This window comes from Paramisgurnus dabryanus, chromosome 12 (genome assembly GCF_030506205.2).
Source record: "Paramisgurnus dabryanus chromosome 12, PD_genome_1.1, whole genome shotgun sequence".
Classification (NCBI taxonomy): domain Eukaryota; kingdom Metazoa; phylum Chordata; class Actinopteri; order Cypriniformes; family Cobitidae; genus Paramisgurnus; species Paramisgurnus dabryanus.
Window position 1 is genome coordinate 13,428,540 of NC_133348.1, and position 15,763 is coordinate 13,444,302.

The 15,763-nt window shown below is 37.5% G+C and overlaps 1 protein-coding gene across 3 annotated transcripts in view; it reads left to right on the plus strand.

The window, feature by feature from the left end:
- The window catches only part of swt1 (SWT1 RNA endoribonuclease homolog), a 33,721-nt gene extending 18,068 nt beyond the window's left edge, over positions 1-15,653 (plus strand). For all 3 annotated transcript variants that reach the window (XM_065268224.1, XM_065268223.2, XM_065268225.2), the window contains exons 18-19: positions 736-803; positions 14,289-15,653. In XM_065268224.1, the coding sequence (XP_065124296.1) occupies positions 736-803; positions 14,289-14,376 (156 nt within the window). In that variant the 3' untranslated portion in view covers positions 14,377-15,653. The remainder of the gene's footprint in view (positions 1-735; positions 804-14,288) is intronic.
- Positions 15,654-15,763: the final 110 nt, after the last annotated feature.

Here is a 15,763-nt window from a genome sequence, read left to right on the forward strand (position 1 = left end):
ATTAACTTGTCTAATGCTTATGTGCAGCACATTGGTCAGCAGCTGTTGTTTTAAATAGTGCTTTATAAATAAAACCACATTGACATCTGAAAAGCGAATACATTTGCTTTTTCCATTGATGTTTGGTTTGTTAGGACAGGACAATATTTGGCCAAGATACAACTTTGAAAATCTGAAATCTGATGTTTTTCTAATGATTTTTGGCATAAATGAAAAATTAATAATTTTGACCCATGCAATGTATTTTTGTCTATTTCTACCAGTACTGCTCAAGATTTTTTTGTTGTCTAGGGTCACAGATGTGGTCACACATTAACTTTTGCCTAGTCATGCATTTACAGGATTAAGTGATGTATGAAAAGCCCTGTTGTTAATATCTTTTAAAAGGGAAAAGTGCTTTAACCTTCTAAGACCCGAGCTTTGGTTAGTCTTTTTTTTTTCAGATTTTTTCTGGGGTCGGAAAGAACGAATAAATATAATAACCAAATATTTTTCAATGAATATGAAGCAGTAATTGTCCACATTTGTGTACAACAATTTCCAGTTACACAAAATTAAGTATTATGGTGCAAACAACCAAAAAATTTGTATTTTGTTTAATCAGATCAAATAACTGACAACCAAAAAGTCTATGATCAACAAAGCGTTTAGCATAAATGCATCTAAATTATTGATTATGCAAGACATGTGCAATAAACTGCACTATACATTAAAAGAAACGCCTTCTGGTTTCAGATTGCTGCTATGGAGCCACGGTTCACCGCCAGGGACCTGTTTGATTGCCTGTCCCAGCAGGAATACCGGTTAGTTCAGAGTCACGTCAGATTGAGAGAGCACTTAAACACATCAGCTTATCTGTAACTCACAGATGTTATAACCGGCTACGTGCGCGATGCTGCCCATTCTGTTCAGACCGCACAGGCGCCTCCCACAGAACAGAAAGGAGTTTGAGCCAAAGCTCGGCTGTTCAGTGCTAGTTTTGGCAGGTCTCAGCAGGTGTACGCCGTCTCGTAGGAAATTCAGGTTTCCATTTTCAGTTGCTTATTGCATCACAAACCTCGTCAAACCTTAGAGAAAACTACTAGACCTCATGCCTGGCAGTTCAGATAAGCAATGGTTGCCTGGCAAAGCAAATCAGTTCATGCTTTATAAGGCCTCCTGTGGGATAAAGCTCCTCCCGACCCATTTATGGAAACAAAACGTCCAGAAAACATAATGGTAATGATGTCACAACCACAATAACAAGCACATTAACACACACCATTGATGTCATATCAGGCAAATTGGCAGGGATGTTGGTTGTATTCAAAAGGCTTTCTTCTGTCACAGCCTAATATTTGACCAATGACATGTGGGGCCAATGCTTTTTGTAGCTGATTGGTGATGCTAGTGGCGAAATGAAACAATCTCGCCTATGGTTTATACCAGGCCCTGCTCCACGTGGGGGGGGACTGGGGCAGAGTGCCCCCCCCCCACCCAATCAGAGGCTTGGCCCACCCTGGCTCCACACCACATTAACTCTTTTGGCCAAAAATCTGTAATGTTATAATATATAATAACAGACATGAGAATAATTCTTAAGAAAAACAGCATTTCAGATCAAAATTATACTATTAGTTTGTAACAAGTTTTTTTAGTTGATGTAAATAGTTATTTTAAAAGAACTGCCCCTTTTTTTAAAAAATCTAAAGTTTCTTGATTTATTCAAGATCTGTTAAGGGGTCAAAAATATTACATATTTAATATTATATATATATATATGTGTGTGTGTGTGTGTGTGTGTGTGTGTGTGTGTGTGTGTGTGTATGTATGTATGTATATATATATATATGTATATGTATGTGTATATGTATATGTATGTGTATGTGTATATGTATGTGTGTGTGTGTGTATATATATATATATATATATATTATATAATATTAAATATGTATTTTTTTGACCCCTTAACAGATCTTGAATAAATCAAGAAAATAGTTCCAAAATATGTACAAAAAAATAACAACCCTAATAATTGTCTTAAATATATGATATTAAAACTATAGACATGTAAGGGATAATGTAGAGGCAGCCGGTAGTTATTGGGAAATAAGCCCCGACAGTGTGATCAGGACCCGACGCGAAGCGAATATCCCGCTTATTACACGGCTACTTGTCACATAAGAAAAAAAACTGGACATGAATATGAATTTGAAACATTTTATTGGCATATTTGTTTTAAATTAACATTTTTATCCTTCCGCGAAACTTTGCACAGATGCATAAAATGATCGTAATACCTTATTAAGATCCTCTGCTTCATACTTGTCTGTCTCCATTTTTTTCTCTTTTAGCCAGTCTTTGAGAAGTTTTAATGCCCATTCTGTATTTTTTTGTGTGTTGGCTTCGTAGCTGTCATGCTCTATTTTGTCAAGTTCAGTCTCAGTAAGCTCTCTGTGTCTTGTCGTGGTTGTCCAGTGTTTGTCACAAGATGGCGCCAAACAGACAGTAATCTTTATTGATCTTTATTGGCGCGGAGCGATCTTTCTCGTAAAAGTAGTACCGGCTATGCGTTATTATTTTGGAGCGGTTATTATTCGAAAAGAACGAACCTGCAAATGTCTCAACTGACCAATCAGAATCAAGCATTCCAGAGAGCCGTGTAATAAGTGAGATTAAAGCATTAAAGAACGCCCCCCCATCCGACCGGCCCACCTGGAATATCACATGGCCCACCTTTTTATCCCATATCTGGAGGCGGGCCTGGTTTATACTAGCCTGGCTCCGCCCTCCTACGTGCTTCCGCTTAATTTTCATTTCGCTTCAGCAGTACGTCTGGGATTGCTCTATAGAGTTTCGTTTTCTCCTGCAAAAATCTGCAGGACCAATCAGCGAACAGATGGGGGTGGCTAAGAACGATGACGTTGAGGTCGTGCGTCAGTTTCAGTTGTAGTTCAGTAATGGCAGCGGAGAAAGACGTGAGAAAAGCTATTCTGTCCGTTGTTGCAAAACTGCAGAATATACAGAAGTTAAAGCCAGAGAAAGAACCAGGTTTGCTAAGTTTTGTTTGTCTGATTATTCTGACTTGTTGTTTCCGGACGGTTTTGGTGCATGATATACGTCACGACCAGACGTTAGCGATTGGCTTTGGCAGATCCTGAGTGACTCTGGGCAGATCCAATAGTTTTCAACAATGGACCCTCCTAAACGGAAGTAACGCTTTGCAATGGAGCGTGGCCAGACTCTCTGTACAAATGAAATGAATGTACGAGAGTCTGGTTGGACCAGTTTATACATGGATGTAGTAAATAAAGCATTTTGTTGCTTTTTTCAGTTGAGCATATATTATATAAAATAATACTGAGCATTCTGACATTGCAATGCATTCTGTGCGCTAATATGACTCTTGTGTAATAGCAGGTTGTGCGGAAAACTCTTTTGTTGTGCTATCTATATCACACTTTTATAGCAATGTCCAAAGTGTGTTTTTAATGATATAGCACCTTCAGTCCCCTGAGATGTTTACCAGAACACACATAACTGGTAAATATATTTCACAATGTATTCCCATCAGAGTATTTGGTGTGTCAGTGGATTTACCGGTGCTCTATCAGAAAGCTAGAACACAGGCATAAAGCATCTAGTTTCATATCCTCAGTGTGCTGATGTAATAAGCCTCTAGGCTCTTGTACTGTACAATGGTATTAATTATATAAAAAAAGAAGTAATTGCACTTGTCAGTATTCGGATTTGCAATAGGGTGTGATTTTTATGTTAGTAAAGAAGAGACTGTGATTAAGCGGGAAGACCGACATGTCATGCCAGAGGATCTTTGTGCTGCTAGACAGGAATGGCAGTGTTTCTGCAATAATAGCCTGCACATTTCAGATTTCTGCAAACCAGATTTCTTTTAAATAACATTTGAATGTGATTGCGAGCGAGACCAAGGAGGCAGTCAGACAGAAAATGTAACTAGAATACTTTTTAAATGATGAGGTTTATTAAAATAATAATGCATCGGGAGATGGAAACAAAATGTGTGTAGCAGCGCATAACTTGTGGATCTGCAAGGGCACAATAGAAGGTAGGGAGGAGTTCAATTACTTGGAGATTAATTTTCTCCCAAATTGTCCGATTTGTTTTCTTGTGCACATATTACCTGCCTTCCCTGATATTCTTGTTTTGATGTTCTTGTTTAAGAAAAACCCTCAGTTGAGCTATAATTGCTCTTTGGCTACATTTCTAAGAGCACGATTAAAAATGTTTGGGTCAAGTTGTTTGCACAATGCACATTGCTTTTATCCAAAGCAACTTAAAAGGTGCATTCAAGGTATATATGTACTTGCACATGTACTGTATGTGTTCCCTGGGTATCGAACTGACAATCTTTCTTCTACAGTAACATATATATATATATACATATAGGGCTTTATCTTGCACCCAGCGCAATTGACTTTGTCAGTGATGCATGTATCATTCATACTTTGCACCGGCGCACGGCGGGTTTTTCGCTCCACAGACGCACGTCGGCAAACTAGGAAATGAACTTGCGCTCCCTGGGCGGTTCTGCGCAAAAAAGGAGGCGTGTTGCGGCGCAAACCATCTCTTATGCTATTTTGCAGTTTCAAAAAACAATTGCGCCACTGACCAAAAAAAACTAGTCTAAAGTCAGTGGCGCGTTGCGCGTGGTTCATTATGCTATTTTCAGGGCACATGCTTGACCATAATGTATAGCGTGCACAACGCGCACACACTTTGCTTATCTAATCTACACAGATGCAACAGTTATTTTTGCAAATCATAAATTGTTTCAATAAAAAATATTAACACATGAGATAAGGGGAATCATAGCGGTAAGCATTGTGGTGATAGTTTTTATTTATTGTTCGGCTGCGTTAAAAAATTCTCATGCAAATAACGATTAAAATATTTTCATAAGTTTGTTGTGTGGCTGTATTACGTTTATTTTATGTAAATAATAATTAAAATGTTTTCATAAGAAACCTTAATGTATATGAACTTGATTTGTAAGTGTACTTTGGGGTTGGACATTCCTTGCGTTTCTTGGGTCCGATTTCAAAGCCCCCAAACCCTTTCAGCGGTGAGGGTGGACGCAGCGATGTCTTCTGCTGGCGTCAGGTCATGTGTAGAGGCAGATCCACCTCCCGTTACGTGGCGTGCCCGATTTATGCTGGCAAGCTTGGGATTCCCCCTTCTCCTGACATCATTGTAGCGCTTGGCGCAACGATGGGGATGCCAGCTGATGAGACAATTGTGGCTATTTCCTCTCACGCCTGTTTAACCTACGCTGATTTGGGCGGGTTTCTCCTATCCCCATACAAAACAACTTCTCTGTTTTTGACTGCTCTTACAAGAACGTCGGTCTCCTCGGCTGTGAACCGCTCCTGGCGTACGCCTGGTAAATCCGTCATAATAATAGCAACCCGCCATAGAGACAGAGCGCCGATATGCAAATTTGAAAACCACACCCACCGGGGGGGAAAACAATCCAACCGTCTCCATTGACTTTGTATTGCGAGAGGCTGCCTCCTTGTCATTTCTGGCTTATAACAAAAAACAGAATAATGCCTTAAAGCTGCTGTGTGACAATATGTACAGCTAACAAGCCAAAGAACCCAGAAATAAGTTTTTATAAGCTGTCGAGCCGTAAAACCCAGCTTTTAAGGAGAATAAAGTGGATCGCCGACTACGTTTCCCCCTAGTGGACGCAGTTCTACTAATAGAAGTACTATGAAAAGTTGCCTGTTTCCACTTTTGTTTCTTTAAACGCTCGTTTTATGAGGTCGACAGCTTAAAAAAAACTTATTTCTGGGTTTTTTGGCTTTTTAGCTGTACACCTTGTCACACAGCAGCTTTTATGTATTATTCTGTTTTTAATTTTAATCTGTAAATAAGTTTTTATAAGCTGTCGACCCCAAAAACGAGCGTTTAAAGACACAAAAATGGAAACAGGCAACTTTTCATAGTAATACTATTAGTAGAACTGCGTCCAATAGGGGGAAACGTAGTCGGCGATCCACTTTATTCTCCTTAAAGACAGGGTTTTATAGCTCGACAGCTTATAAAAACTTATTTCTGGGTTCTTTGGCTTGTTAGCTGTACATATTGTCACACAGCAGTTTTTAGGCATTATTCTGTTTTTTGTTATAAGCCAGAAATGACAAGGAGGCAGCCTCTCGCAATACAAAGTCAATGGAGACGGTTGGATTGTTTTCCCCCCCGGTGGGCGTGGTTTTCAGGTTATGACGCGCGGCGCTCTGTCTCTATGGAACTTGCGCACTTGCGTTTAAAGGGAATGTTGGATAGCGTTCTGATTGGTTTATTTGACGTTACGCCCAAACCACACCTATGAAAAATGAACCTACTTCAGACCAACCCCTTATTGATTTGCGCCTGGCGCAAGAGTTATTTCTCCCACCGTGAAAATAGAAACAGCGCTCAAGATCCACCCACAAAGTCACTTGCGCTTTGCGCTTCGCACTTGCGTTTCAGATTGTTAAAATAGGGCCCCTAATGTTATTAACAAGGGATAGTTCACCCAAAAATTAAAATAATGTCATTAAAGCAACACTATGTAGTTTCCATGTAAAAATGACTTACAGCTCCCCCATGTGGTTGAAAAGCGCAACAGTGCCTGGTATCAGACAGTCTTCTGCAGGCAGGGGGAGGGGCGGAGCTGTGTTTCCTACCCTCCACCACCACTTTCAGAGTGTGCTTGTAGCAGCTAGGAGGCTGCTCAGGTTGCAGCAACAGTACAATATGTCCAGTTAAAAGTTGTTCTATCACTGAAATAATTTTAGAGACATTATTTAAAGGTTAAAAAACTACATAGTGTTGCTTTAATGACTCACCCTCATGTCGTTCCAAACTTATGGATTTAGTGGATTTTAGTCCGAGAGCTTGCTGACCCTTCATTGACAATCTATGTACGATATACTGTCCATGTCCAGAAAGGTAATAAAAACATCATCAAAGTAGTCCATGTGACAACAGTGGGTCAGTTAGAATGTGTTGAAGCATCGAAAATACATTTTGGTCCAAAAATTACGACTTTATTCAGCATTGTCTTCTCTTTGGCGTCTGTAGTGAAGCACATACGCGAGACTTAAGTCACGTGACTGCAGTGACACAGCTGACGTACGACGCTGCTGACGTGTTATCTGGTGCGCCCCAGCTTTTTTTTGTGAGCCGAGCTTCGTTGTGCCCCCAACCAAAATGTATTTTCGATGCTTCAACACATTCAAAACTGACCCACTGATGTCACATGGACTACTTTGATGTTTTTATTACCTTTCTGGACATGGACATTATACCGTACGTAGATTTTCAATGAAGGGTCAGCAAACTCTCGGACTAAATCCAAAACATTTAAACTGTGTTCTGAAGATGAACGGAGGTCTTACAAGTTTGGAATGACATGAGGGTGAGTCATTAATGACATTATTTTCATTTGTGGGTGAACTATCCCTTTAATATTGCAGAATAGATTAAAATGTATTAGTAGGTCAACTGGTGGAGCATTTGTGTTAAGGATTCAAATCCTAGGAAACAGGCATACTAATAAAATGTATTGCTTGAATGCATTGGAAGTAGCTTTGGATAAAAGCATCGGCAAAATGTGTTAATGTAACGTAATGTAATTGACATAAAATAATGCATTAAAAATCTTTAGATCATTAATCTTACATATTTGAATTAATTTAAACAACGGGTCCTTACACATATTATGTTAAGTTTGTAGTATATAATTAATGAGGTCAACATAAAATTACCTCTATGAATTAGCTGGTATCAATGTGACCATTCTGTGAAATCCAGACTAAAGTCTCATAATCCGTTTATCAGTTTGATTTCAATCATTGATTTAACATTGATTTCAATCTTTGCCATGACCTTACTCTGTCAATATTGAAGATATCAAGGTTATGCTTTCACAGAATGTTCTTCACCTTATGTAGAATGAATCACACTTTAGCTGGGTGTTCACAGGCATGGTCCCAAATATGTTAATGCCTCTTAGGCAGGTTGTAGGACATATTGGCTAAAACTTGTGTGATTCATCTTGCTTTACAAATATTGCACATACAATGAATTACTTCATGTTACTTCCAGAAGGTTACCAAGCAACTTCCACATGACCTAATCAATATTTAGTCAGTATACCATATTTGGAGTGCATTAGGACATACGCAAAGCATACGTGTTGAAAACGGCTAGATGAGTGCAGTGGGATGGAAAAGGGGAAGTTAGTCACACTGGTACGGCTAAATCATTTTCCACATTCAAACACATTCAGGTGTTTCACAGTTAAATGCTCTCATTGTGGGGTTCAGACGTGCGTATATACACAGCTGCAAGCCAATGTAGTTAAATGACGGTTTATTAATACATCTCTTGTTTGTAATGATTGATTAAACAGTCACATTTCGAAGAATAACACTTCAAACTTTGACTTTCAGCTTTTGTTTGTCAAAGATCAGTTAGGTTATGTCTTCAGGGCCAGAGAGGAGGTATTGATTAACCTTACCAGCTAAGCATAGCGATACACTCGCGCTGACACAATCCTGGATCGATTGACAGCTGATCATTGGTGGCTTACGCACCTCAGTTGACTCAACCAGCCGTAACATTCATCAACTCAATGACCTTATTTCATGCACCAATTCACGTGTTTCAATCATTTAATGGGTTTGTTCTATAATTTCACATACTGTATTGTGAAGTTGATTTTAGTTTAAGCATAAACATCATCTCAAAAGTTACAACTCTCAAAGTTAAATTTTTCTTCTTAAAAATTACAGCAAATAGTTGGATTGCCTTAAACTAAGATTGTTTCCAGGAACACATGGCAAAGGGGGCTTTTACTTAGAAAACTCACAATGTTACAATGCCCAAAGTTTTAACCCCCCATAATACACAGAAAACAATTACCTAATCATGTACCAAAACCAGATAAAACCCAGATAAGGCAGTGCTTTATGGCATGGGTTTTCAAACTTTATGATGCCAAGGACCCCCAAATATAATGAACCTTTTGCGAGCAAACCTCTTCCTAAAATATACAGTACTGTGCAAAAGTCTTAGGCCAACATGCCAGTATTAGATTTGTTGTTTTTGCAATGTTATAATGATCATATATAATTATTTCTCAGTCTCTTTAATAGAATACATCTAGAAAATACAGGAAATGTGTATATAGTATTAAAAAATTTAAACTGATGTGTCAAGTTTTTAGGGTAAATTCCCCTTCCACTTGAGCAATAGCAGGAAACTGTAGGTTCTCTTAAACCTAAATAATATTAAATCCTAATTTTAAAGAAATTTTCAATTTCATTCTGCTCAAAAACGCTCAAGATGTGTTTAGTGCCAAGAGAGGTCACACTAAACACGACGATGCCTAAAGAAGACATTTAGTCTTGAAAATTTCATTTAATTTTTTTGTACATATTTCCTTTATTTTCTGTTAGTATCTTCTTAATAAAATAGATTGAAAAATAAATATGGATGGACATTAAAATTTCTAAAACAACAAGTCATAAGTCATTGGGCCTTAAACCCCTGCTTTAAGGGATAGTTCACAAAAAAAATTCTGTAATTATTTTTTAACCCTCAAGTTGTTCTGCTGAACATAAATAAAGATATTTTGAAAAACAGAATTGGGGGACTATTGATTTAGTATTAAGTCACCATAGTATTATTTTTTCCTATTATGGAAGTCAATGGTGCCCCAGATCTGTATGGTTACATGGTTAATTTTGTGTTCAGCAGAACAAAGAAATTTATGATATATGCAGGTTTGGAACAACTTGAGGGTAAGAAAAATCACAGAATTTTGAGTTTTGAGTGATCTATCCCTTTAACAAATGTATAAGTCCATTTATTAGTCCAAAGTAAGGTTTGTGCCACAGTTTCCCTTAACTAACAGTATTGGTGATTACCAAAATATTTGTTTATTTTTCTGAAATGATTAATCCAGCAGGATGTGTAAGCCATTTCGTCACAATAGTATCTCTAATGCTAAAATATAATTGTTGTCATTCATTAATTTTTTATTTACTGTTTTACAAGAAAGGCAAAACAATAGTTAAGCACTTCACAATGCCCAATTACAGTTATTTATCTGAAGTCCTTAATAGAAAAGTCATTTTGGTTTTAATTTTACGCTTTATCAGTTTCTCACTTTTGAGATGAATGTGCCGGCTCAAATTTGCCTATAAAAAGGCAAATTTGACACACCTATTCAAAACGGCGAAACATCAAGAACTCTGAAAAGGTCCACATTAAAGCACTTCAGAATGATGGATGGTCTTTGAGACAAATAGACAAGTGGTCTAATAAATTTGTTAAAGGGACACTCCACTTTTTTTTTAAATATGCAAATCACTTTTAGCATAGCTTAGCACAATCCATTGAATTGATTAGACCATTACCATCACGCTAAAAAATAACCAAAGAGTTTTGATATTTTACCTATTTAAAACTTGACTCTTCTGTAGTTACATCGTGTACTAAGACTGACGGAAAATTAAAAGTTGTGATTTTCTAGGCCGACATGGCCTATATTGACTATACTCTCATTCTGGCGTAATAATCAAGGACTTTGCTGCCGTAACATGGCTGCAGAAGGTGCGATGTAAAGTGTCCCTTTAATCCATGTACATTGCGCATATCTGACACATTGCATTTATGTTAAACATTTGTGCATTAAACTTAGTTACCAAAATTACAAGAGGCTTTGTGATACCATCATTTATTAAAATATCTTCTTTTGCTCAAATTACATTTGACGTAAATCTGGGAGAAACACTATGCAATGCATCACACCTTTAGTGAGTGACGATGTTGTAATGAAATCGAGTCGAACCTTCTCCTTGAAACATGATCACAAAAGGTCACGAGAAGCATTTGATATGCATGGTGTGAATGATCTGTCTTGTCTGCTTGCTTGTGAATATATCACCCAGGTCAGATCCAAATACAAGGTGTTAACAGGCCCTCAGTTCAATTTCAGGAATGTTAAGCCCACAAATCAATATTACATGAGATAACATCAACTTTTACTGATGTCACATGACCCATTCTACTGTAAAGTTATGAAATGTTCAGTGAATGAAAGCTGAGGAGGCGTATTATGTAATAGGCTACAGTTAACCAACTTATTATTAGTGATATATGTGCACTGAAAAAAATGATTCATTCAATTTACTCAATTTTTTAAGGTAAGTGGTTGAAATCAATTTATTTAATCTACATTTAAACAAAAGTTTTTTTTATTGTATTTATCTGATTTTTTGTTTGTTTAAATTTAGCTTAAATCAATTGATTGCAACCACTTACCTTAAAAAAATTGAGTAAATTGAATGAATCATTTTTTCAGTGTACGACATTCGACTGTGTTTTGTTTGATCCGATTACAAAAGGTTTTGAATGTAGCACCTGTTGTGTATTTTATACAACATTATTTATCCACTTGTGGTCCATTCTTCCAAAAGGGATCTTATTACCTGATGCAAACACATTCTGAGATGAGTCTAAGCACAGTATATGCTTAGTGCTGCCAAAATGGCTTTGTTATTCATTGTATTTTGTTCATGAGCATCTTGTCTCTAGGTGCTGGATCTCTCAGCAGGGATTCATTTCTAGCAACCGTAGCTGTCAACACTGCCAGAGCTTTTGTCTGAAGATGTGATCAGTTTTGCAGTCTTGTTTGCGAGTAAGCGATGTTGCTGTGGTATTATGATTTGTTGTTGATTTGTTTGGGCTTGGATTGGCTTCATATAGCATTCACTGTGCTTTTCAGTGTCCTGTTCGCTAGTGAAGGGAAGCTGTATGGTTGCCATGGCAGCACAGTTGTCAAGTGGGTAATTGCAAGGCGGGAGGAATTTAATACAGATCACTGAGCAGATTTTATGCTTTAAATTGAGGATTCGTAATATTTGGTTTCGACGAAGCCAAGGTTACAACCACAAAAAGTGTCACTTTTTCTTCTAAGCTAGCACATGTATCGCCTTTTAAATATGTTAATGTAGCCTGTCCAAATGTGAAGATCAGTAGATGCTAAAGTTTAACACCTTGGCCTTCTCTCATAATTTATGTTTATCGATACATGAAATTTAGTTAACAAACCATCAAACCTGGTAAGCAAACATCTCTGATATATCCGCAGTACGTGCACAGCCCACTGCACTCCGGTTCTGACGAACAGGCTGTTTTTGTATCCGAATGTTTCTTTCTCCATTCTATTTAAAGACATTGAACGATCCATGTCCAGACTTGCTCTTTTTTCCACGTACCCTCCATTACATAAACAGACTGGTTGGTGAGGAGAGTGTACATCAGGGAAAGACAAGTGCATGAATTTCTTCCAGTTCTTTTGCTGTTGTTGTCACGTAATGATCATTGGGGAACACAAGAAGCAACAAGCAGGGACAGGTTAAAGAGCAAGGGAGCGACGGGAGTGGATGGAGAATGAGAAAGACGGTATACAGAAAAAAATCACAATAATGGGCTTCATTCCAGCAGTAAAACACAGTACCAGTGTGAGAAAGACGGTCTGTGTGACTCTGAGTCAGAGGATTGTCAATTGTATAACTGCCTGCTGCTATCCTTTTGCAAGAATCACACTAGTATTACACATCGGGAACAAGTTTGTCTGCATTTCCTGTACTGTATAGACTTCATGTTATCTCACAGTGAGGCATTCTGTTCATTTGCCATTTAAGATCCTTTTAATGTAGTAGTTGATGCTCACTGTGATAACTTATTGTAGCTATATTTGTGTGAAGTACCCTAAATATTCTTATCTGCAAAGTCATTTCTTTACCCCCATCTTTCGACCTCTTTAGCTTCCTGTGTACGAGACATCCCGTTCCTGTTTGTAACCTTGCACTGTGGGGCGAAAGTTATCCTGTGTGATGTGAAATAGGGCAAATAAGGGCATTTTTAATATGGTCTATTAAGATTAAATCTTTGCTTTGTGAGCTGATGACAGACTTCATCATTTCTGCATCTATTTCTGTTTGCATTAGGGCTGGCAATCAATTAAATTAAAGGGACATTCCACTTTTTTAGAAAATAGGCTCATTTTCCAGCTCCCCTAGAGTTAAACATTTGAGTTTTACCGTTTTGGAATCTATTCAGCCCATCTCTGGGTCTGGCGGTACCACTTTTAGCATAGCTTAGCACAATCCATTGAATCTGATTAGACCATTAGCATCGCGCTCAAAAATAAACAAAGAGTTTGGATATTTTGCCTATTTAAAAGTTGACTCTTCTGTAGTTACATCGTGTACTAAGACCGACGAAAAAATAAAAGTTGTGATTTTCTAGGACGAAATGGCAGGGAACTATACTCTCATTCTGGCGTAATAATGAAAGACTTTGCTGCCTTAACATTGGTGCAGCAGGCGCAATGATATTACGCAGCGCCCGAAAATAATCCCCTTGGTAACTTTCAATAGCTGGGCACTGTGTAATATCATTGTGCCTGCTGCGCCCAAGTTACAGCAGCAAAGTCCTTGATTATTACGCCAAAATGAGAGTATAGTTCCTAGCCATATCCGCCTAGAAAATCGCAACTTTTAATCTTCCGTCTGTCTTAGTGCACGATGTAACTACAGAAGAGTCAAGTTTTAAATAGGAAAAATATTGAAACTCTTTGGTCATTTTTGAGCGTGATGCTAAGGGTCTAACTAGATGCAATGGATTATGCTAAGCTATGCTAAAAGTGGTACCGCCAGACACATCGGCAGGATAGATTCACAAATGGTAAAACTTAAATGTTTAACCTTAGGGGAGCTGAAAAATGAGCCAATTTTCAAAAAAAAGTGGAGTGTCCCTTTAATTACATGCAGAATTATTAATCGCACTTAATTAATTTGAATATTTGCTGAGAAAAAGCCCCCAAATGGAGAAGAAACTATTGTAAAAAAATCAATGCATAAAAATTATAAGTAAATAACTTTAGGGTTTCAAGACATGTTTGTCTGGTTAAATTTAACACATATAACTTATTGATAAGAGTAATGTGTTATATAGATAGCCTTAATTTAAAAATGGATGAAGATTGTATTGTCATTTCATTCTTTTTTCTTATTTTTTATATTAAGGTGCATGCAAATGTGTCTTCTATAAATTCATATAACTGTTATTTAGTTCACAGGGCAGAAACTTGTTCTAGTTTCTTTCACATGATTGTCTAAATGTCTGAGTATGGATATTGTTTCTTCTATTTTGGCCTTGGAAACGTTGTAGAAAAATGGTATCTTACTGTGCGTTTGTGTCCTTAGGGAAAAGCTGTGTGTGGGTGCTGCACAATTGTCTGAACTGAGTGCAAATTTGGACCACTGTGCCGCTGCTTTTAGCTCCTGGACCTGATTTAGGATCCAAATCTTCATGTTTGGACCCATCTAGCAGTCTAAAAAGCCTTCACATTGCCAACAAACAAGCATACATATTGTTCTACCTTGGTTCAAATAGAAGACCTTCTAGTGTTATAACCTGTGGCAAACAACATTTTTATTTTATATTATTTATTGAAATTCTTCTATGTACATTACTGTATGCCTTGGTACACTGTAAAAATAGGTGCTAAATAGCACTAAAAGCCCGTAATCACAGGGAACCATTTTTAGTGCTATGTAGCACCTATGAAGAACCATACGGGGTGATATAGCACCACTTATGGTTCTACAGAGCACAATATGGTTCTACATATGTGCTATATGACACTTAAAGATAACGAGCCAGTGAACCACTTTTAGCGCTATTTAGCACCTTTCGTTATTAGATGTAGGTAAATATGCGCGGTTTAATCTTTATGGTCGTACACTGTAAAAACAAACAGTGCTAAATAGCATTAAAAGTGGTTCACTGGCTCGTAATCATAGGGGAACCATTTTAAGTATCATATAGCACCTATGTAGCACCTGTGTAGAACCATAAGGGGTGTGATAGTGGTGCTATATCACCCCGTATTGTTCTTCATAGGTGCTCCCCTATGGTTACGAGCTCTTAGTGCTATTTAGTACCAATTTTTGGGGGGAGATTGTAGCAAGTATCGTTTCTACCATTGATCAAACTCCTACTGTTATCTACAAGCTGTTCTGATGATTGGTTATTATTGTATTGCGTTAAAAGCAAAGATGTCACCTCATCATTCTGCCTCGCATTGAATCACTCATCAGTTCTCTGAGGCTTTCAATAATTAGTTAGTAACATGTCAAAATTTTCTTTCCTGCGCATCACTTTGGAAACTATCCTAAAATTGTTGTCTGCGTTTTTCTTTCACTTGTCATATTTTTTTTGTTCTGCCACTGCATATGCAATCCCATCAGTCTCAGCCGTTTAAATACTGATTTACAATTTATGAAGTTTGATTTATGTTTCTTCTGAATGACTTTATGTATTGCATGTATTGTGTTAAGCAGCACGAACACTGAATATGTCTTACCTCACAATATCAACATATTCAGATAGCTGCTTGGCAGCAAGAATGTGAAGCTCTAAACCTATGCAGTTTTTATAAGTTTAGTCAATTTTTTAAGTTTTAGGATATGTTTAACTTTTGCAGTTGTTTGTAATAAAGTGTGAACTGTGAAAGAGAATATATTTTTTCTTTATATCTATTTGCTTTTATGATTAAAACATTTTACTATTAATGATTTGATGTCATTTTTGTCACACACATACTAAGATGTTAATCTGGGTTTCTGGTTTGTACAGCAGCACTGTGACATCACTACTTAAGAGCCCTTACAGGATT